The following is a 24,586-nucleotide window of genomic DNA, read 5'->3' as shown; positions in this document are numbered from 1 at the left end:
AAGAATCGCTTTTAAATAATTTTCCAACAATATTCTCCTTTTCGTAAACTTCTACCAAGCTGTGTGCTCTGTTCTGATATCCCAGTGACAGTTTCACAGGACCAACGACGAAACTCGTGGTACCATTTTATTTATTTCGTAAGCACGGTTGTTTATTCGCGAATCAGAATTTGTACGCGTTCGTAGTTTGTACGTTGTAATACGTAATTGTAATCAAAATCGCGAACTTTGCTTTCGAAAAATGTACCGATTCCACACATGTTCGATGTTTTGCACAATTTGTTAAGAGCGTTCGAAAACTGTTAAAAAGTTCGAAAATTCTGCGACAGTGTGCAAAATCGACAGATCGTCGAAGAAAATTGTCCCAATTAGTTTTCCTATGGATTCGTTCTCCACTTGTAACGATTGTTGCTTCTAAGCGAGAAAATTGAAGTCTTTTAACAGTTTGCGAGTGTTTCGTCTTACATATGCAAGTGGTTCAAGTTTACCGATACAACACACCCGGTACCCGCTATTTACTTATTATCCCAGTCACCTGATCGCGCATGTACACACACACGCGCGCGTGTAAAAACAAACGCACGTCCATGACGTTTACACGCGCGAAGACTCGAACCGCCTGTCTCGAAAAGCAAAACGTCCAATAACAAAATGGCAGAGGAGGTTTCGATTCTTTTTCGCGCAAGAAAATCGTACGCGTTGCAATAAACCACACTACTCTGTGTTTAACAAACCTGTTTGTTAACAACGAGTGCAATCAACGATCAATGTACAGATTGTCTTTGCAATCGTGGTACAAACCGGACAATGGGTGATTCCTTGTGAACAAATAAGTCGAAATGTCGTTTATCGAATATGCGTACAGGGTGTTCAATCGGAAACTTTAAAACTCGATACCTCGTAAATAACATATTTTCGGGTTGCAAGAGGGAAATATAATTGTTTTATTTACTTTTTATTTGTTGAACGATTTCAAGGTTATTTAAAGGGTAACTTTGTTTTTTTTTTTTAATGGAAACTTGTATATTTTTATTTAGAAATTCTTATTCTCCGCAAAGAAGAACAAATTTTTTAATGGAGCACGTTTCCGTTTGATTTTGTCTTCAAAAGATGTTTACTAACGACTTTTTTTTAATTTTCCTGCTTCGAGAGTAAAGGATCGATTTTTGGATTGATTTTAGACAGATAAGAATCGCGCAAGATTGCGACACACAAACAGAAATACAGATTGGAAGATTATTCTAGTGTTCATTGAAACATGATGTACGTTTTCGTGACGTTTATTCTTTGTGTCGATGTGATTCGAACACCTAGGCCCTTGATTCGATACAAAAGAGAAGTAATCTTTCGCTTAAAAATTAATCTTTCTATTCTTTGTACGATACTTTTATGTTTCTTTTTATAACGCGTATCGTTTCTTCTCGAAAAATTAGGGAAAGCCTTTCTAAGTCTTCTCGTGTTATTGTAATATAAAATGAAATTGTTGCGTTTGTTGTTTCGATACAGGGTCAGTATTAGCAGTGAGTTGCATAGGTCCGAATCTGTTAACGATGACACGTGAAAGTTCAGGATTCGTACAAGTCATGGGGTCCAACGTCAAGGGGTTAAACGGATCACCCTCGTATCGAGGGAACGTTATTTTTAGCGAAGATGACCCCGAAGCATGATTTTTAATCGCAAGAAATCGTACCAAATCGAATTCATCATTTTGGACACACGATAGAGCTGTCTGACAATTCGAAATAGAAACACAGTTTATTTTTCGCACGAATAAATTCTTCTCGATGTTCTGCTTATAAAAGTATAGAGATTTAGATTTCCTTTCTCCCCACTCTCGTATCATGTCATTTGCATACTATACACGAGAACTGATACAACTATACAAAGAAACAAATGTTTATTCTATTTATAGGAAGAATGTCTTACCTACGAAATAACGAATTCGTCGAATGGAACAAATATCACCAACTGTTCGAATTATGTAACAAACTCTATGTATACACACTCTGTTCCACATTTACACGCTTCGAGAAAATCTTTTTTTTCTGTCGCAAAGATTAAAATTTCGATAAATCCCCGTAGGAGTGTTCGCAGATATCATAGAATCCCCTTAAAACATATTCGTAGAAATTGCTATGTAAACTTCCCGGACAGACGTACGATAACGAATCTAAACGTGAATAATTGCGTAACTCCCCGGGTTTTTACGTTCCTAACTGTTAAAAGCACCGGACTAGAATAAAATATCAAATCCTGGAACAACGATGCGCAAAAATTTTTTCTTTCTTTCACAACGATCTACGAGTTGGGAACAGAATTATATCGATTGAACAGGATTTATAATTTGAACGATTGAAGCTCTTCTTTTAGGAAAAATACTGGTCTAAACAATGACAAATACATGTGCTAGGAAAATGTTATTATGTTACACTGGAATACGCATATTTATTCCAAAAATGTGATTTTCTTTATCCAACACCATTACGTGTGAAATGCTCGAATCTTCGTTTCTTTCGTTCTAGAAAGATTATTTTTTATTTGTTACAAAATGGTTCATTTAATGATAGTTTCTGACGTGTATTCGAAGCATATATCGAAAATTTTTATGTGGCAGTACCAAAATAGACAATATCGTATTTGTTCATAATTAAGTACTATGTCAAAAATCTTAGAAATTGCACCTCAGTTCTCCTGTGATGCATTTACATATTTTCTCGTAGATTGGTAATAACAGTATCTAATTTTGAAAAATATTAATCTCTCCAATTCTACCACTTATTCTCTATAGTATTTCCATTCTAGAATTATCGGTTTTAGATTGTTTTACAACGAACAAAGTTCATTCCTATTTTCAACCGTACTCGAAAATACTGTAAACCAACCATGGATCTCACTGAAAGTTACTTTCAATGTACTATAGACACCACCGTGAAACAATTATTAAGCGATGATACTCGACCCAGGGATAAATTAATTAACAGGAGTACAATTGTGCAATCTCTCTATGTAGTAATGAAAATAAAGTCAGATATTTTCTAAATCAGTTTACAGTTATATTTTCCTTTTTTCAAACGTCTTTTTGCGACGTGAAACCGAGTGAAACACGAGCGAATCGAATATTTTCTTCAAGCCTCGATCGTAAATTTCACTCCACACGAGACACCGACCGCCAGACCACAAAACGCCGGTAACGAGAACAAACATTTGATTTCCGCGTGATTACCTTCATCTTACGTCTACCGATTGTTTAATCATTGATAATTGCTCCCCCAACCGTTTTAATCGCGTTTACGGTGTTTTCTTTTCGGCTGAACGTCATCTCTCGAGATTACCACTAAATTGCTGCCTCCTTGGGTTTACACTCTGCACTTTGAGTATTTGCTCGTTACACAGTTTCTTTGTTAGGCGGTTCGTTGTTGGCCATAATCTACGAAAGTCCAATAGTCGACTCGAGCCGATAGTGACGAAATCGAGAAACCGTCGAAAAATACCCGTGGCTCTTCTTATTAGAATTTTAACCGGCAGAGCGTAAAATGTAGAAAATATTAACTCGGACGTAATTTTATCGCACGACGTATTTTAATACAAATCCTTGCCGTTGGTACGAACAATTGTCATTTTACAAGCATCGATCACGTTCTATTATTTATTACTGAATTTTATGCGTTACAATTTTTAACGTATTTTTATCTCTGGACAAAGATTTTGTTGAGGCCATTCCTGACGAAATGTCTCGGGAATCCGTAATATTCGTAACGCGAAAATACCGTATGCGAATGTCCAGAGTCGCAGAAGCAATCGATACGTGTTTTCAAATACCGAGGAAATTGTTTGGACGTACAGCGACCTCTTCGTTCGTAAAATAATCGAATGAAAATACGAGTTTCTAGTGTTTGAAAAAATATTACAACTCGTGAAGTTTTCTGAGAATTTTGTAACGCTTCTTTCTGTATCGTTGTGCAATATTGAGGTTTGTTTTTTTTTTTTAATATTAATTTTAAGAAATGAAACTCTTCGATTGGAATATATTTTCTATTCTTTCCTTTTCGTTCGAGTAAATTTTGGGAAATGGTACGAACGAGATCATTTCTCGAACGACTTTGTTTCGAATTTTATTCCAATGTACATATTTCCGTAGTTTTTAATCTCGTGGAGGTATCGTGAAACCTTATCTTTTTCTATCGTGAACGACAGACAATTTTTCTCGCGCGATATCCGATACTCGACACTTTTTAACAAAATATACTGAATTTCACGCGTAATACTTTGCCTCGCCTTCGTCTGCTCCGTAAGTTGATAACGAGATTACGCGGAGCAATTTTTGCGGATTCCCGTCTGATCATCATATGCCTATACTACTTGAAATAATCAATGTTTTCCTAGTATGAAAACCTACTCGCACCAATCCGTAAAAACGTAATGAAAAGTATCGCGTTAATTCGCATTTGCCAGGTTGACAATTCTAATCTCTTTCGAGTCACTCGATTAACGAGTTCCCATTGGGAAAATACATTGTTTAAAAATATACTGTTCACAGAATGTGTAAATTATATTAAAAAGTGTAATCTGTAACTATGAATTATATCTGGTGGTTATTGGAATATCTCTAATTATGCAAAAGGCTGGAATTATTATTGCTGGAAAATAACTATAAACTCGCTTAAATGCACGTTCCATAGATACAGTGCAATTAACGTAATTGTATCGTAATTAACACTGTAATTATTACGTATTAAAGTTATTTAATTGTGCTTCGAGCGTCTTATTTACTAAATAATTTGAATGAAATTTACGTAGTAAAGTTCGAAATAATTTTGTCTGTTGTATTCATACCGTGACACGTGGCTATTCCCTGGGAGTGATGTAACATCGATGAAAGTAATAATAGCATCGTTCGAAATGATTAATTTTACATTTTGTATCGTATACATTGCATAAATTTCCCCCAGGACTTCCAAAGACTTAAAAATCCAAGGGTTAAGAATTTTTCGACTCTTTGATGTTTCGTAGAAATTTTTTCGTGGGCAAAATTCGTTTTTTTGTTTCGATCGTTCGACGTGTAATATGGGTGCATTGGAAATATTTATTTTTAGAAATCAGAGAAGTGTTTTGTCTTCTCGGAAGAAAACTGAAAAAAAATACACCGAATGCGATAAAATCATTACTGTTCGATGTCAGCAGTGGATTTTGCGCACCAGAGCGCACACCCTCTCTTTCTCCTCCCAGTGAGGGTGAGGGACTAACAGGGATTGTAGATCTCTGCGGCAAACTGTAGACCAAGCAGGGAGTATTGATCACACGATGGTAGCAACGGTGAACTTTAAAGGGGTTCTTGCACAGATTCGGAATGAAAATTGAATTTTCCTTGAACTTTTAATCGAACTTTGTTTCGTTGATATCTCAAGAGTATCGTCACCTTGTGCACAGGTAATTGAAATTGTATGCGAAACAATTGAAAACGGTAACAGTGACAACGTAAACAGTATGAGACGATCAATTATTCGCTATGTGTTCCAGTTACGTATTTTAAATATATACTTTTCGTTATAATATATACTCGAACAATAGTGTATTTTAATTTGATTCCAGTATCGTAATTAAAAGATGAATGTATCACTATGAAAATACGAAATACGATAAAGTCTACTCAGAGTTTATTCGAAGATTGTTAATTCACGGTGCTACCATGTATTTCGAGGTGGTGTAATATAAAAAATTCAATTTTTCATAAAAATTGAAACTAGACTCTGTCGATGTCTTATTTCATTGGCGTTTCTCCGTAATATTTTGTCACAACCCGTCGATAAACCCATTTCGTAGTAAAAATAATAATTCCAGCCTTGTGCATAATAAGAGTCATTCCAATAACCACGAGCTATAAACGGATGTAAATAATTGCGCTTGTGAAAAATTCCCATGCAAGCTACATGGCAAATTCCAAATTCTAAACAGCAAAGACACGATAACAATCGATTCAATAACAATGTAAACAAATTCGTAGTTAAAAAGTAACAACGAAGAGAACTTTTTCATTATCTTTCGTCACGTTTCAAAATGAACAAAAGTTCCTATATTTCTTTCTTTCTTTCATCGATTCGCTATCTACCTATCTCTCCCACCTTTCGCTTCACTATCTACTCAGAGTATCGTAAACTACCATTCGTCACTGTACAAAGTCAAAAGGGGTTTACCTCGACGAGAATGCAACACCATTGTAACAGCACAAGTAACGCAAATTAAATTTTCCAACAGAAGTAGACGATGTACGTCTACGTTGTCCCTGTACAAACAACACGTAAAACCATACGAATCTCGTTGAATCTCGATAAAGTGGTTAATTTTCGATTCGCGGTAAACTTGCGATCGGCTGCATATGCGAATAATGAAAGTAGACCAACGATTGTGGTTTTCGTTGCGTACGAATTCCATCGATCGACGTGGAGCGGTGATTGTTACGGACTCGTGCTTTCCGCGAAGCGAAACAATTTGCATCGCGAGTCGTTGCACGCGATTCGACAGGTGCTCCGGGAATAATGAAACGATCGTGTTGCCTTGCAGTTTTCAGGTAACATAGTCGTGAATTACTTCTCGCGAAAACACGTTCGCTCGGTAGGGAGCTCCGCGAGTAAGTCGACGCGTACGTTTACAAACAGGTAGTATTTTCCCACCGCATCGTGCACGACCACCTCTCGTGACTCGGATTGCGAAAATAATCAACGCGTCGGCTGACTTTCGTGCAAACTATAACGCATCAACGGGGAATGAAGCGAATCTGCTTACACGCGATCGCCCGCGATCGAGTTAACTGCTGCACATCGTACTCGACGAAAATCAATGGATGTCGGTTTTAAGTAACACGTACCGGTTGACGAGGTGAACAAAATCCCCAGAGTTGAAGAACGCTCATCCAGCCTTTACTCCCATAAAGCGTTCTCATAGATTTTCATAGTTTCGTCTCCAGTACGTTAACAACGTGATATTTTCGTATATTTTTTAATTCACGATACAAGAATCAAAATGTAAGAATTAAGAAAGATCTTCCTCGTAGCTGAAACAATTTTTGAAGCATTCAATATTCAATTCTCTATTTCTTTAGCAATACCGCGATCTTTGTCCTTCCATAGTTCTCCTTTTGTCAAATACGTGCGAGCTTTCCTAGGTTCGATAGGAGATCAAAATTGCGTATTCTAAATATTAGAATAATACAAAATATTTACAAATTTCTCTCTTTCGAGGAAAAACGAAGCATCGAGTTTGATCTCGTCGATAGACTTTACCGATAAATCTTCACTTCCTCGTACAGCGAATAAAGTACGAACCAGTGTTGTACATGTGTGACACAATATTCTGGATACTCGACACATTTGATTAGAAAAACGAACAAAACATAAACCGTGTTAATCGCTTTAACGTTGTCGGTGGTCGCGAAAATCTGTGCAAAAAACGTCAAGTGGCGCGAAATTACTCTTTGACACTCGTTGGTACCGTTCGAACAAGTTTAGTTCGAATGATCGCGTTAATCATTCACGGTAAAATTGTCTCGCTTTTCTCGTTAAGATGTATTCACTCGAGAATCTCTTGGTGAAAAAATGTTGTTTATGCTACGATTTCGTTCGAGCAGAATTATTTTAACACGATCGATACTCCGCGACTCCGCGTCGTCTCGTCCCCACTACTCACATCTCTTCTGGTACGAGTGGTTGAGTAGCTAAACGACATGATGGGGTTAACCCCTCGACTCCTTGGCTTACGATTTAATTTGTGATTGCGCGTGGCATAATAGTCGGGCACTGGGTCGCTCGTGCGCCCGGACAAAGATCTGACCATACGCGATCTCCTTTTGCCACACGTCCCGGAAGTCAACATTTTTGTATCTCCATAAAACGTACCCGTGACACGATCGTTTACAAATTGTATCCGTTCAATCGTACGACTGAATTACTTTCGGATACTTTCGGTTACTGTCGTTAGTGTCGTGCTTCAGAGAGTAATGAATAAATAATTTTATTCCACTTTGATCCTCCAACTTGGTTTTACAATTTGTAATGTCTTCGTAGCGGCGAAATTGCTTATTTCGAACGAATTGCATATTAGTATCAAGGTCGTCTCAAGTATTTCACAATCGTTCGAACAGTTGTGCAATGCTGCTCTTTTTTATTACCGCTCGAAACACAGTTTAACCGATATCGAACAAAGATAACTCGAATGCAAGACATAGATCATGCTCGATGTCGCGTTCACGTTTTATACAGATTTACTCAATTACCAAACATCACGACTTTGCATCGTTAAAATTCTATGATAATTTGAACCGATTACGTCGCTCGTACCGACCTTAGGACAACGCTAGTTATTCAAAACCGTATTAATTGGGCGACCTTATGAAATTTAATTCCGATATACACTGCCGTTCAAAAGTTTGCAACAGCTTTCGATCTTTATAAAAACGTAACTTTTTCGTACACACGTATTGGTTCGTTAAAAATTGAAATTCGATTGAAAGAACATTACTCGTGTACGATAAAACGTTTATAGTTCGTTCGTTCTAATATTAGATGCATATTGCACATGATCTGTACTGTTTTACTTCGATATTATGTATAACAGATTATATCGACGAATTTTCACTTCGAAGAAATTTACCAAGAGAGATTGTTAAGGATTCATAACGATAAAATATCTAAATTCAAATTCGATTGTAATTTTCATCGGAAATTATCGTCAAATAATGCCCAATTAATACTTGAGGATAATATTTTCGGTGAAATTGAACATTTGGAATAAGTTCGGTTGTTTTGAAGATCAAAAAGTGGTGCAGACTTTTGAGCGACAGTGTACCTTTGAGATATCGAATACTCTCAAACGTTGAAACGATGATGATCGACGTTTCGAAATTGTATAGAACAGATGTGACGTTGTTTAGAAAATTTGGAGAATTGATTCATTAGAGATGACTCGTTAGAGAATTACACGAAAATGATTACACTGAAGTACGAAAGATAAGAATGGAAAAAGGGAAGTGACAGAAAGAGAAATAAAGCCAGAGATTTTTTGAGAATTAAACGAAAATGTGTAAAAATTATTTTTATCACGTTGTCGTCAAAATTACTTCGTTTTCCGAAGAATTGATCTGTAGAAAACTTCGAACCATTCGAAAACTTGGAAAAAGCGATTATTTATCTACAACGTCATTTAAATACAAAAGCACCGGTTATCGAAGCAAAGAAAAATTAATCGACAACGCGTTACAATGATGTTAATAGTCGCGCGATTAAATCGACAGATCGAGTTTTATAAATTGTTCTATGCCGTTGCAATTTTTACAGAGGCGTCGGAAAACACGCAGGAAATGAGAGCACTTAAACAATCAGACAGAGCGAATTGCAGCTGTCGTCCAACACCTTGCGAGTGTTTGAACAGCAACATTTGTAACGTGACTTCATCGAATTAGATAATACTACGTATTTTACAACGTTCGATTAATATTATTCGTCGTATATGTTAAATTCAACAAGAAGCGTACCTTACGCGTGAAAAGAAAGACGTTCAATATTCGGAGATTATAAACAATGTTGGACAAACTTCGTTTTTCGTATCCCCGCAATTACAAATATTTAAATAACCTTACTTAGATTAGTTAGTAAGCCACCACCCTGTATTCGTTCGCAACTGGAGGTCGCCATTTCTTTCTAAAGAATTTTTTCCAACGTGAAATTTCCTAAAGTAGCGTTTCCAAAGTTTTTAAATTTCTTTCGATAAATATACTCTCCTTTACCCCGTCAAATCGCCACGTGTCCGTACTTAAAGTTGTTAAAATCGTTTACTCGCCATCGTTCGTTTCATTTTCATTCATCGTTCTCGCTCCGCGGTAACACTTACCGGTATTCTAGCCAGTTGTCTCCGAACGATCAAACAGAAGAAAAAAAAAAACGTTCGGTCGATAAGCGAGGTTTTATTCCATTCTCGTTTTATTCGCCGAGTACGATACACGTACGCATGCGCGTATACACATCGTCGTACTCGTGCATTCTTACAGGCAGCCACGCGCGTTTGTGAGTATACAAAAGATTTGCCACGTGATTGCTCGTAGACAGGATGCTGGCGGTCGCTTTTGAAACCACAAAAGCACATCGACTGTACTACTGCTCGGTTCACTCTTCGGAGTGTCTTTCGCGCGATACTTGTTCGATCATCGCGAAGAAACGTTCTCGTTGACACGATAATCAATTTCTCGTCGCTACCGGTTCCAACCGACACTCGTTCCCCCAAGTGGAAAGAAACAGTGACACGCAATTCACGTTTCGCGTTCTTTCGCTCGATCTTTAGTCGCGGTACGAAGGTGTCGCTCTTGTATACCGTAATCGTTGTTATCGAACGACTAGCCGTACACTACGCATTCTTCGCGCGAGGAAAACGGACTCCGTATGGAGGAGAGAGCGCTGATTAACGCTGTACGAAGGATCTTTATCGTAATTTTTTTGTTTTCGCAGTTTCTTTCGATCGTTTTATGTTGTACTTGCGTATGTAGATTATGCGTGGAAATTGTCGTCTCTTTTCTCACAATTTCTTTCGCTTGTTTCGTGTCACTCTCGTACATCGAGGTAATGTAACGACGGGGAAGAATTCACGCGAAAATCAACGAGAAAGTTTCCGAGTTAACGGGTGACGACGCGATTGTAATTCGAATTATAATATGAAGGAAAGTAACGTCGTGCTTTTCTTGTGCAATAGAATCATTTTCTCCGATCCTTAGTCGTCGATTGGAAATTTTACGGGTTTTGACGCGAATATACGATTAATTGATTTGTACATTGACAAACAAAAATTGATTCGAAATTTTTGAAAGTTCAATATCTAAGATTTGTATAAATTGTGTCGAACGCGTGGAAAGTGATTACAAAGACAATTGAATTAAGTGTACAACGGTATTCTACAGAATGGAAATCGAAGTGTACGCATTCGTGATAATATGAATGAGTTTTTCGGGAATTATTAAATTAATTAATTAATTAATTAATCGGTCGAGGATTAAATACAGCGAATCACAGATTTGTTCCGACAAACGTAACATCTTCGTTCATCTGACTTCTATATTTTTACACTTTACAATGAAAGTAGAAAAATTGGAGAAAGAAATAAGATTATAATAACGCGTAATAAGTATTTTCTCCTTTTTCCCGCTAAATTGGCACGTGTTCGTACTTAAAGGTATTAAAATCGTTTACTCACCGTCGTTCTTTTCGGAATCGTTTCTGTAGATTCCGGTTAAATATCGCAGAGATTTTCTAATCGCTCTTGATCCAGTGTTTACATTGTCCGGTTAAACACTTCAAACTCTACGTTCGATAACGATTTCTTTGTTTCGAAGATCCGATACAGGATACAAATAAACGATGTAAGCGGTTTTTATCTCGTCTCGATTGCCCGTGGTTATTTTCGAAATTCAAAGTACAAAGGAGAATACAATTAACATTGATTCAAAGTATTGAACATTAATTCAAGTAACGGTAATTCAAATAACATTAATTCGTACACGAGTATTGGGTGTAAATCTGTGAATCGCGACGAAATCTTTCCATCGAGTTTGATGCATTTTATCTCTGCAACGAAAACTACTCCATACGAAGGATTTGGTGCAATCGTTACTTAGAAATGCATAACGAGTTATTATCGTTGGTCAGCAAGGGACAAAGACTCGTAGATTTGCAACTTGTTTCTTCGTCCAAAATGAGAAACGAACGCAAGCTGTGAATCCATGATATCTGAACTGTTTCCGAGCCGCGACTCGATGACATCGAAACTCCGTGACTACTTCGCGTGCTGCTTCCTGCGAGTTGCAAGCGAATGCATCGTATCCATCGTGCTCGTGCTCTACAGGAATTGCATCGGTAGAATCGATGGTGACTTCGTAAACATGCGACTGCCTTCGTTCGGAAATAAACCCATGGAGGAAGAACTCGAAGCTAGAGGTGAGAATTGCTCGAAAACCGTATAATTTCAATCGATATTGCAAACAATTTTTTACGTTCTTATCGTTCTGAAACAATTCTTTTCAAACGTATCGAAAAAAGTGAAAATTTCTACACCGAAAATAATTGGTAGATTTAAAATAATAACGGTACAAGAGAAATCTACTCGTACGAAATTATCGAGTATCGATTATCGAACGTTCGAACGTTTTTTTCGCGCCCTTAACGTGTCCAAAGGAAATTGAACTTAACAAATTGGCAGTATGATTATTTTGTAATTAATTTTCCAATAATGATAAATTATTGTAATTCTTAAAAGCATAGACGTTACGATCGAATAATTATACGATTAATTGTTCTTTACAATACGAGTATCGTACATAATAAAAGCAATTGGAGTATCATTCGTGTACGTATAATAATTCTCTCGATTGATCTAGATACGACCGTTTTGAACGTTCTTGGAAATTATATAGAAGACGCACACTCGAGACTACGAGTGTCTATTATTTAGACACAAAATATAATTATTGTAATAAGCAAATGTTCCACGGTTAAGCAAACAAAACGGCGTTGTTCCAGCTGAGACCAGAATATGTACATCCTGGTTCGTTCGATTCGACGATGACCCTGAAAAAAAAAGCACGACCATGTTTCAAGGTTTCGTCGATGCGCTGCAATTCTATTAACAACTAATTTTCGCACATCTTGCCATTGTCAGCCAGGAAGCCGCGCCACGCGTGGCAATTCAATTCGCACATTTTTCTCTGTTGCATCGAGTCTGCCGAGCACTTATCGTTTTCTGGATACGAGGTTCGACTTTAGTATCGAAATACGCTTATTATCGTCACTGAGACGCATTTATTAACTAAGCTATTATTAACACATTGAACGCCACGCCAGTTTTCCATACTTAAGGACGTCCCCGATATCTGCACGAACCGTAGTGCAAAAAATCGAAATATTCGATAATTTGTCGATGTCCGTGTTATTTTACATCGTTACCAACGAGAGTAACGCTATTAAAAAATTTACAAATATTAGGGTTCATATCTTGCAAGAGCTTTAGGGAATCGTTGTAACTGTGACGTTCAACTTGCTAAAGTTGTCTCGAGTCACGGAATGATTCGAGAAGAAATACAAATAATTTGCTGGCGTAATCTGAAATTAATCTTAGGCATCTTGTCGTTCGAATTAACAAATAATGAACAGCAGGTTCAGTATAAACATACCTACGTTGATACATTTTGCACTTTTCGTTCTTTGATTCACTGGCAAATATTCTTAATTTTTTCCGATTTACCATGTGTGTAGCAGTTTAGCAAAATTTACAGTTCTCGTAACCTAGAACGTTTCAACTCTTCGAGACATACTGGGTTGAGAAAATTAAAATGACTCCATACAAGTTGCACGTTGAGACTGTTAATATTTATTAGATAATATCATAATTAGATATCTAATTAACGTGTTCTTCAGTTTTAGTTATTTTCTATCATTTCGAACGTTCAACAACTGTGCTCGAAAGAGTTAAACAGTGATATATCAAAGCTTTGTAGACATTCGGAGGTCAATAATCCTCTTACCCCCACTGCCACTACTTGGCACGCGACTGATATCTCTTACCACTCGAGTACATTTCTCACGAAACGAGTGTAAAAGTAAAGAATGTAATTAAGAATTCTAGGATAACAAAAATAAACCTGTGTCAAATGTCGATATAAATACATTACTTTGATCACATCGTTAGTAACTCAAACGCGAACAGTTCTTACGAAATCGACACTCTATTGGAGACCAAAAAGAACGCGAAACGAAATTTGTTGTATTAATCGTAGACGAACAACGATACTATTCACGAACTTCCCGTTTTCTTTCTTTTTCTTTCTTTTCTTTTTCTTTTTTTCTTCTAAAAACAGGACGTGACGCGTATAACGAAGGCGATTCCGATTCTTAACGAAAAACGTTCTGCATACGAGACATTCATTACTGTTTCAAGGCTTTGTCTCGTATACTCGCACGCTCCTATTTCGACTCGCTGTTTTTTCGTTCATCCTTTTCTTCGTTTCTTGCGCGCATTTTTCGCTTTCAGCGGTATTCTGTCATTGCGTTATGCTTTTACTGTCCAATCTACTAGAGCGTGACGAATTAACGCGGATAAAAACGCGATCCCGAAACCTACCAGACACGTCAAGATTGTACTACGGAGCTCTATTTTTTATCGCACCGACACGTTCAAAGAACAAAAAACTAACGAAGGACCACGAATTTTATTATCTCGTATAGCTACTCAACGACGAACATTGATTCCTGAAAATATCGGTCGGCTATTAATTTCGTAAATAGCGTTCGAAAAACCAAAGACCCACGTAACCCCTTTGCGTAGCAATTGTGCAATAAATTATCGAAACTGTATCGTGTCAATTTGAAAATTAAATACAATAAAGTATATTACAACTTTTTTCGTATTAAAAGAGTAAAAGATACGTTCAGTATTAAACAGATTGAGAACAACGTTAACATTGTTGTTTGTTGTCAATTGAGGATTATTATGTGGGTTACGGATTACGATAGACACGAAATGAAAGTGACGTTAACATTGCTTGAGTGCGATTATATACGGGCGAGGATGAATTAAACGGAAGGCTTTCGACTGGTTTCGATTCGATTGATCAAACGAAGGGTAGTAAACTCGAGATGCTCTCGTCTTTCAAAAATTACGTACATCAAAGACTTCCCGCATCAGATTTATATTTTGTACCCAGCCCGGTATATAATCCTCTACCAAATAAAGATAATAAAAATTCGAATAGCATTATTGTATACTGTTCTTAATTCGGAGCAAACCGAAGCTACATTAGCGTTAGTTATTTATTTAGAAAAGTATAGCTAAAAATATACAAAATATTATCCACTTTTTTTAACTATTTGCTTTATATCTTATCTGTACCCAAAATAAGAGATAACTGATCTAAATATGAAACTTCATAATTGTATGCACAAATTTTATACTTTATATCGCTTAAATTTTGTTAAGCCACAAAAGTTAGTTCTATTTACATTCCTCTGTTTCTTGTTACGATGAATTCGAGAACGATATCGAAGATGTTACATAAGTAAATAGACTATTACTTCAACTGCTGATCGTTGCATTCAACGTTCGTCGTTGCAAATTGTCCACGCAAACTTGTCGATATACATACATATCTCATAGGTGTAATTACGCTCTTTAAATAATTTTCATATTCAGTTGTATACTGTTATCCGTAATCGTGAATCATAACTTCGTTCTTTCACGAAGAACGTAAGGGCGGACAGATTAATGCGAAACTTCATATATCGTTATCCTCGATGAAATATTAAAAAAAAAGAGAAAATAAATACATAAAAAAAAATCCAAGTAAATAGCGTGCAAATCACATTTCATATTTTAAGTCCCAAACTTTCCGAACGAATAAAATGAATTGTGAATATTCATTGTAATATTCACAATTTATCGAGATAAATGTTTTGATTCATAATAGTTGCGAAACTTTCTAGATAATATCAAGTACTGCAAAAAATACAAGTTCGTTTGCACGTCAATTGACAAAACTTCGATGTTTCGTTACAAGAATATACCAATGTTCACGGCGATCTCATTCAAATGCAAACTGACACGCGTTTACGCTAGAACAAGCATTGAAATCTATTAAAATAATTAACCGTACGTTAAATAAACATACGGAGCAATGGCTTCCCGACAGTATATCCTCGGTAGTCGACACAGTGATAACAAACACACGGTAAGATTTATCATGAAAACAGTTTCTAATCTCCGACGTTTACTATTTGTAATTCATGTTTTATGTCATTGTCGATACCACGCACTCCGAATGACAATTTTCCCTCGTTTGTACGTTATTCGTGGGATTCGTTGTTCCGTTTACCTCTTTGCATTTCTCTTTCGTTCCGTTCTGTTCCGTTGTGTCGAAACGGGTCCGTTTTTATTATACAAATTCACGCACAACTTTTTGCTGTGTGCGGTGATCGGCCGGTTGACGAGAACATAAGGCACGCAATAACGAGAGACAATATATTATACCATACGACCAGAGACGTCGAGGCCACGTTCGTTGCATACGCCTACGATGAAAAATGTCGAAATACATTTCATGTAAGAAACTCACGGTTTCATTTACGGTGCACGTCTTTTTGTCGTTCGACTCGAAAACGAATTTACATGCCCGTTCCAGCTTCACGTGTTTCACATCGCGTCGTTGATTCGCGATAAGACCGAGGCTACCAAAGCAACAACAATTTCTTCGAGGTAGCAAGTGTTCGAAAATATTCGTTTCACCGTGGTCCAACGTCAACAGATTTCGGAGTTTTCGGAGCTTAGAGAGCCTCCCACACTTTGTTTCCGTTACCACGGTACCGATACATTGCCCAAAATCTCGACGCGTTGTGCTATTTTTAAATTTTCTACTATTTCAATACCTTCAGAACTAACTGAAACTAACCGATGGGCTGCGCAAACGTGTAAACAGCAATTGAAAAACGAACAAACTATCTGCGATTTCTGTTTTTGGATTTTTTAACCGTTTTAGTGAAATCTTGAGACGTTCTTCTATTTTCAATTTTATAATATTGTAACACCTTCGAGGTAACTAGTGTTTTGTTCGTGGTGTACTGTATTATATTCTTAATCGAATAAAATGAAAAGAATTTTTTTTTTTAAATTAATATCTGATGTTTACCATAAAAAGAATAACAACAATCGACTGTTTTAATTTATTGTTAAAGTTACTACTCGGTATGGTTTAAAATCAAGTTGCGTTCTCTCTTTTGTTACGTCTGCAATGGGCTGAGACGATTGCTATCGTGTAATACGTGCTCGCATAATATTGCAGACAATTACCATCGACACGTCAACATCAATAAAGTATGAGAATCGATAGATGCAGAAGGTGATATGATCGACGAAAAAATGAATCATGCCTTGAGAAGATAAAGCTACGCACATTATTACTCGCAATCTGCACTGGAATTGCAATGTTTACACTCACTGCATACATATATAGATGAAAGAAATCCAACCGTGAGACATCAATGGGCGTGCTTGAGTAAAAATTTAAAAATGGATTCACACGACTTCGAAATTTATTTTGAAATTATTAATGAATCACGCGTTCAGACGAGATGATTAATATTTTATTCGTTTAAATGATTAATAATTATTTTCGTATGTCACTGGCCATAGATTTCACAGTCTTTGTAATCGAATATATTATACAAATGTATCAATAAATGAGATCTTCTAAGAAAAATTTTTGAAGATACTTATATTACACGTACATTCACTTACGATACAGTTAAACCTCGATTATCTGGTTCATGGTGTTTTTTAAAATAAATTCTTTCGTCGGTTTGAAATGTCACCTTAACACTTGGTTATTGTTAATTGTAATTTTCAACATTTATCGTTCGATAAAGTAATCATTTTCTTTTGTATTATGTTTCACGATTTCTCACGATTTAAAAGAAAAGCGCGATAAAAAATTACTACTGTTAATTGTTATTGTTGCACTTTTTCTACGCTTGAAAAAATATATAACAATCTGGAACGTCTCGTCGATAAGAAACAACCGTATCAATTGCTATTATTTTCAACCTCTTTTCCGTTACACCCAACGTCCTCTACAAAACTGAGGGCTCGTCTGAAACGAAAGAATTAATTAATTGAATTAAAAGGCCGCACGAGAGCTCGTTTAACTTAATTACACGTGTACAGTCGGATCGTATTAACGTCGATGCTGTTATTGTACGAAATTTTAGTTACTAAACCGACCTCGTGCACTTTTTTGCCACTTTTACGAGCATATATATGCCGTATTATGTAATGCGCGTTTCAACCAAAATGAATAGTCACTGTTATATTAAAGTCACGTGCAGTAACAGTTTATGGTAGAAAGCTGTGCATTAAGAATTCGTATTATCGGTTAATGTACTCGTAATATCGTCCATTAAATTATTAATTTCGTAGACTCTGAAATACAATTCATGAACAGAAATACAATAATTACTCTTGTAAATCGAACATTTTACATATATCTCTATTCGATATCGAATAAAATGTTGATCGTGAGTAGCATTTTCTCCAAAACAAACAAATCCATTAAGTTTTCGATAAATGTCACGAGATTTATACGAAACGGACTCATGAAAGTTCTTTCAAATGTAACAACTGACGTTTCTCCACGTTGAATCTCTGGAATTTCTTTTCAGTTAGAGAAGGACGCTTTTCTAATGACATTACAAGGGTTCGTGCTCGTAAAAAATTCCATACGTCGTAAAGTTCTTTATTTACACGTCTCAGCGCCAATGGGAATGCTCGAAAATTGCATCTAAAATTAGATGTAACGGACAACTCGAAAGATCGTTGATATTCGTCGGATGTTCAAGGTTGAATTTCGTTCCCGTGCGATTGATATTTTCGTGTACCGGAGAAATTTTTGCTAAAATTATTTGACCCCAGTGGCAACTGGCACTCTAGTTCATTGCCTCTGGTGACTCTAATTTTAGCGAACGCGTGATTCACAAGCAACGAAAGATTTCACGATCGTACGGACGCAATAAGAATCCCTAACGAATCGGCCCGCGCGTTCCGTGATGCTGCACTCGTTTTCAAACGTTCGAGATATTAATTGCATACAAATTGTCGCTACGGCGCGTAAACGTTTCACGGCTTTGACTGCACCTTTGTAACCGTGCACAGAAAATCCGTACGCCTTGTGTCTCTCGTTTCACGGACTATCCACCTATTTTTTTATTCCACCGGCATAGATGGCTAGATGCAACCTTGACTGCGGCTTCTGAAATGGACTTATTCGCGCACTTCCCGGCAATTCCATTCGATTAACACTTGTCGTGTATTCGTTCGAAATACGAAACGACTTTGCACGTCGTTCAACGATTCCCGTTTAACGATTCCCGTCGATCATAGTTCGAAACTAGATCGATCGGCGATAGATAAACAAACGAAAGGAAACGCGTACCGATTTTCGAAAACGAGACCGAAATCCACCGACCAAACGATGAAGTGTCATTTCTCGACGTTTTTAAAATTTTCGAAAATTTTATTCGAAAAAAAAGGAAACGCCAAGCTGCGAATTCGAGGTAAAAATACCAACGAAATTTATCCAACCGTCATTCTCGGAAGATCGGTCCAACACCTCGTTGATTTTGCGAAACGAAACAGATTGAAAATACTTTTAACGGTGTAAACTATTTATCGAGAGTTATATACGCTTCTCTGCAACCGGATGTTCGCGTATTCGCACGGAATGCCAAATATTGTTGCAACGTTTCTCGTTTGAACTTCGAACAGACGTTAACGAAACTTGTATTAATTGCTGCTTTGCTAACGGCGCGATACGCGCCCAGTAAAACGAAACGAATTGAAAATACTTTTGACAATAAAAATGGATCCATCGAGACTTAAATGCCTCCTTGCGACCGGATGCATGCTTGCGTCCTGTATTCACGCGGAATGCCAAATATTGTTGTAACGTTTTTTGTTTGAAATTCGAGCAGACGGTTTATCAGAGCGCCAACAGACTGCTACTTGCAGCAGTTTCCAGTGCTTCGAAGTATCGATAAAAGGCATTCCACGATGCTTTCTCGCGAGTTGTTACACACCTCCGTGAATTTACATTCGATTATCTCGAGAATTAATCTCAATACTGAGAAACGGGGTCCGACTAATCAGAATCGATGAAGAAAAAGGGAGCGGGGTTTTCGAATTAATTTAAATTTAAAATTTAATTGAGCTTCGCTTGCGTACAAATTTTCGTCGAATCGTCGAAATACAGTCTCCAATTTCTGAAAATTAATTAAATATTAGGAACGATGAAAATACTGTACATTCGATGGAATATATTGTTCAGTAAATGTCCAGTACATAAACCTTTTCGTCTCGAATTAGTATTTACAAAAAAAAAATACATTTGAAATAATTTTAAAAAATTGTTGTCTTCGTTTGCTCAGTTAATTAGCCGTGTATAACCAAAATTAGGCTTCGCCGAGGATTCTCGAAGTAGCTCGAAGTAGACTTCACTTTTAAAGAAATTCACTCTTATTACCTAATCCTTCGAAATCTTTACGTTTTCCAAAAATAGAAAAAAAACCTGGTTTGTATCGTTCGGGAATAATAAATTTTAAAGTAACCTGTAATAATAGCCCATTGTTTGGAAACATGTTTAGTAATATTCTTCTGCAACTGGTAAGAATGAAATCTGTCAATTTACTTCGTTTCTAAAACGAACTTCTCTATACGACAAAATCTACCAAACAGTACCAGTCGTTGTTAATAATAACCAACGCAGTTGCCTAGAATCTAGCCACCATAATACTAAGCTTATAATAATAATAATAAAAATACCAATTCTTCAACGGGTCAGGGGTAATTCGTTTGATGTCATTGCAAAAGAAATATAATACATTCGTCTAAAATCTAATCATCGTTGCTTCGAGTTCGAGCTGAACGAAACGCATTCCTCGAATTGGCCACAAACAGGAAACAAAACAAACTCTATCCCCTTTCTATTCTGTTGTCCCGAAGTGCTCGAGTATTCGAGGTATCGATAAGGTCCTTTCTCGTGGGCCATAGACATTCCACGGAACATGCACGGGACCTTTAACCGTTGTTTATCAACAATTGTCACCGCAGTCGATAAAACGTGAGCGCATACGTTTACATGAAACGTATCCCACGGGGCCTGACTCATACACAACGCAGTCGCACGAGTCCGATCGATCTGTCAGTCGTGCGAGGTTGCTCGCTCGGGAAGGGTTGTTGCGTTCTGCTCCGTTTCAAACGAGTCGACTTGTTGATCTCGAGCGAAGCGATGTTTGTCAATGGTGACGAACAGTGAATTGAACATCGAAACGTTCTTGAGCGAGGAAAGCGGCGAGAAACAATTTCACGGAGGAAGGACTCTTTTTCCGAAAAAAATACAATTGCAAAACGAGTCGAGTCCATCGGTGTAACTCGAGAATACAAAGCGCGCATTATTTGAATCGTTACGCGTAACACAACTTTAAAAAGAAATTAACGCGCGTCAGAGATTTATTTTTTCTATTTCGTTTCGTTTCCTCGAGAGACTTCACACTCGTGAAATAAAAGTTTTATTTATTTTTTTTTTCCCCGATGTAAACGCATACGTATGAAATATTTTCGTCAACGTGGAATCGTTGAAAGTGCGCTGACAGAAAATTGAGAAATCTTTCGAGTGAGAAGCGTTGTCGTCGCGAGAAGTATTTATTTTGGACGTTCGAGTATTTACAGAATTTGGAAATTAGGGAATGCGTGTTCGGTAGAGGAGTGTTCGATGCAAGTGTCTTTTAATTTTCAATATTTTCGCGTTCGAATAACAAATTTGACGGAAGTGTCACCGATTGCGACGCGCGTTGTTAAAATGACAATTGCTTACAACGATGGTAAGATATATGTATATTTTTGTCGGTAAAGTTTTCAGTGCTTTTATCATCAACTTCGTTAGATTAATAAAGTGGCGCCAGCGATTGTTCCTAAGCAACGGTTTCAATCGTTGCGCACTAAAGCGGAACACCTAAACCGCGATCAATAGATAAAACATTTATTAAAATAAATTACATATCCGTAGCCCAACGAGCAGATTCGTTTAATCATCGATAAGAACGATACATTATAAACGTTTTCGACCTGTTTCGTATAGGTTAATTGTTGATAACAATATAATCGTGTGTAAGTAAAGATTTTGTAGAGTATAAATATCCTAATGTGTAATTTTCTCTCGAAAGAACGAATCTTTATTTAAAAGCTTTTCAACTTGTAAAATTGATTTGTTATACTGTTATTCAAAATTAATTTGCCCGAAGATGACTAAAACTGGTCGAATATATTTATAAACTTTTACTCTCTTCGATAAATAAATGAATTTTTTTGCTTCGAAAAAGCAAGAAAAATATTATGATAAAAGATTTATATTTAAAAATATGTAAAGTTTTGGTAAAGAAATAAATAATACTTTACGAATACTATGTGCGTTTCAAAAATGATTAATTATTGTTACAATTAACGAGATAATGTTACAGATTATTGTGGCCAATAATCAGCATTACAATTGCTTTAAAAATTTATTTATCACGAGACACTAATTTCGTCTGCTCGTTTCCTCGATCTTAGTCGTACCAATTTCATTCGACAAAAATATGAGACGTAGATATTACTGGTTTATGCATTCGTTTTCTACTATTTTTCTTTCTTGTCCGACAACTCATCCTGACCCAAAATAATATTCTCGGGCAATTCGTCAAGGATAATAATGGAAAAACAATATATATCAGCCTTTACTTTCACCGAATTTACTCAACCATTTTACTTGAAACTTGAAATTCGAAAGAAACGTTAATTTCTTTAAAAAAAAGCTCATAATCTTACTCAAAATAATTCTCTTTAGGTTTCGAATTTTTTTTAATATTTCGTCCACAAATAAAGAGCAATTAATTGACGAGGAACACGGATAAACATTGCAGTAGATAGCTTTCATCGATTATCAAAGTTTTAATCAAAGAAAATCAATATCCAAAGCAAAATACTATCTGCTGCAAATACTACCAAACCTTTGTATGCTTTTGATACTGCAGTTCTTCTGGTGTTTGTAAAACAGAACACCATCGAGCTTCCCGATAAAACGTATAAAAGTATAAATCTTACTCAATGATTTTTGCCTCTTGTGTTATGTATTCCTCAATTTCGTTTGAAGATATGATTCATTGAAGATATAATGAAAAATCCGCGAAGCGTTACCCCCTCTCCGATAAATATTGTCGTGACACAAATCACACAACAGTTTTACGAAATCGAAGAAACGTTCGATAAATGTTGTTTCTGAAGAATTTTCGGCACATTAGACCGTGTACCAAACTTTGAGAAAGACTGAAAAATATTCAGAGCATTTGAAAAATATCGTCCAACACCCTTGTCTAATTGAGAATATCCGAAGCGTCTAGACTAGAACAATAGTAACTCGTTCTTCTGAAAATAAAAATATACGAAACGACGTAACTAAGTCGAGCTGCTGATCAATTGAGAAAATATACGAAACAATAAAACTGACTCAGGTCGCTAATAATCACTAATATAAATATATTGTACAATAAAAAAATATGTACGTACAGTATTTGACAAATATTACACAATATTTTCTCCAGTAGCGAACACGTTCACGGATCGAAACTCGGAAAGGATGTATCTTACGTTTAAATTGTTTCGAAATTGAAAAAAGATTAAAAATTCGTCCAATGTTGCATTGAATCCAGAAGTATGAATTTTCTCTCGCGTTTTGTTGCAGGCGACAGCTCACGATGCGTCCGCACCGAATCTGAAACGTCGCGGCAGAAGGTACGTGTACGAAACCGAATTTACTCCAGGGCCGTAATCCTTCCGGTAATCGAGCGGCATCCTTCCAAAGAAATTGTAATATTCAAAAATTCACCGAACGACATGTCTCAAGTACCCCTGATCGCGAACGAGGAAACCTCCCTGCGTGCCGCGGACTCTGCTTCCTCCAACATGGTGGTGCTCGAGGTATGATGATCAAAAAGAACCAACGTGTTCGCTCAAAATTCATTTCATTATTTCGAACGCCCGTTTATAGCCCGATTATAGCAAGTATCTTCGTTCTTTCTCACAATAAAGGAAAACGTCGACGCTAGAAATCGTTATTTCGTAAACTTTTCATCAAGTTTTCGATGGATCATGGTTTTTGACATTTTTAGACTTTTTTTTTTTTGGCACGCGACATCGTGTACTTTTATTAACGTGTAATACATGAACATTTTTTCCTCCGACGCTTCTTAAAATACAATGGAAATATTCGAGGCAATCAAGGTAATTAGGACACCCTATATTTCGGTGCGTTTTGATCGGCATTCAGTCACTCGAGAAGGTGATTAGAGAAGTATTGCAATATTGCAAGTATTTGTCAATTTGGTCTGAATCTGATGTTGCAATACACCGAATTTTATTGGGGAATAATATATATATTTTTTTCTTCATTTTAATGATATTTTAATCAAAAAGAGAGAAATTCGATATGGAATTTGAAAAAAGAGAAATTTTCGGAAAATGTGTATCGTGTCGAGATGCAAAATGATCGTCTTCGATAAATGTTGGATCGATTATTTTCCCAATATTGAATCGTGTGTGTAAAATAATGGAAAAATTTTCGAAAACTTTGTGCACTTGTTAAAAGCAACTTTTAATCGATCCACCTAACACGTGTTATGACAACAACGTAGGTATTGAATAATAGTTTATCTATTACCGAATGTTTTCCAAGCTCTTGTCGAATCTGTTTAGATCCAAGATATCAATTGTAATCAGACTCATAACTATAATGTTACAACAATCGTTTTAAATATTTTCATCACTATTAGCGTAATTGTTGGACGTTCAAAGAATCTTGACACGAGCAATGACACGAAGTCTCGATACTATCTCTCCACTACTATTCAAACAAACCATGTTCGCTTGGTATATAGATACAATTCTCGGTAAAAAATTTGATTTATGTTCGTTTATTCGAAAGACCGAT

General features: G+C 36.5%; 1 protein-coding gene across 3 annotated transcripts in view; it reads left to right on the top strand.

Moving 5' to 3' along the window:
* The window catches only part of Axed (BTB/POZ domain-containing protein axundead), a 36,622-nt gene that overhangs the window by 1,325 nt on the left and 10,711 nt on the right, over positions 1–24,586 (top strand). The window contains exons 1-2 of one of the 3 annotated variants that reach the window (XM_076314489.1): positions 11,424–11,969; positions 23,342–23,577. In XM_076314489.1, coding sequence (XP_076170604.1) covers positions 11,756–11,969; positions 23,342–23,577 — 450 coding nt within the window. In that variant the 5' untranslated portion in view covers positions 11,424–11,755. Of the gene's footprint in view, positions 1–11,423; positions 11,970–20,807; positions 21,447–23,341; positions 23,578–24,586 lie in introns of those variants that run through there. The other 2 variants (XM_076314490.1, XM_076314491.1) reach the window with 2 other exon arrangements.

The sequence above is a fragment of the Ptiloglossa arizonensis genome, chromosome 6 (genome assembly GCF_051014685.1).
Source record: "Ptiloglossa arizonensis isolate GNS036 chromosome 6, iyPtiAriz1_principal, whole genome shotgun sequence".
Taxonomy (NCBI): domain Eukaryota; kingdom Metazoa; phylum Arthropoda; class Insecta; order Hymenoptera; family Colletidae; genus Ptiloglossa; species Ptiloglossa arizonensis.
Note: the sequence above shows the minus strand (reverse complement) of the source record. Positions and strands in the feature narration are given on the sequence as shown.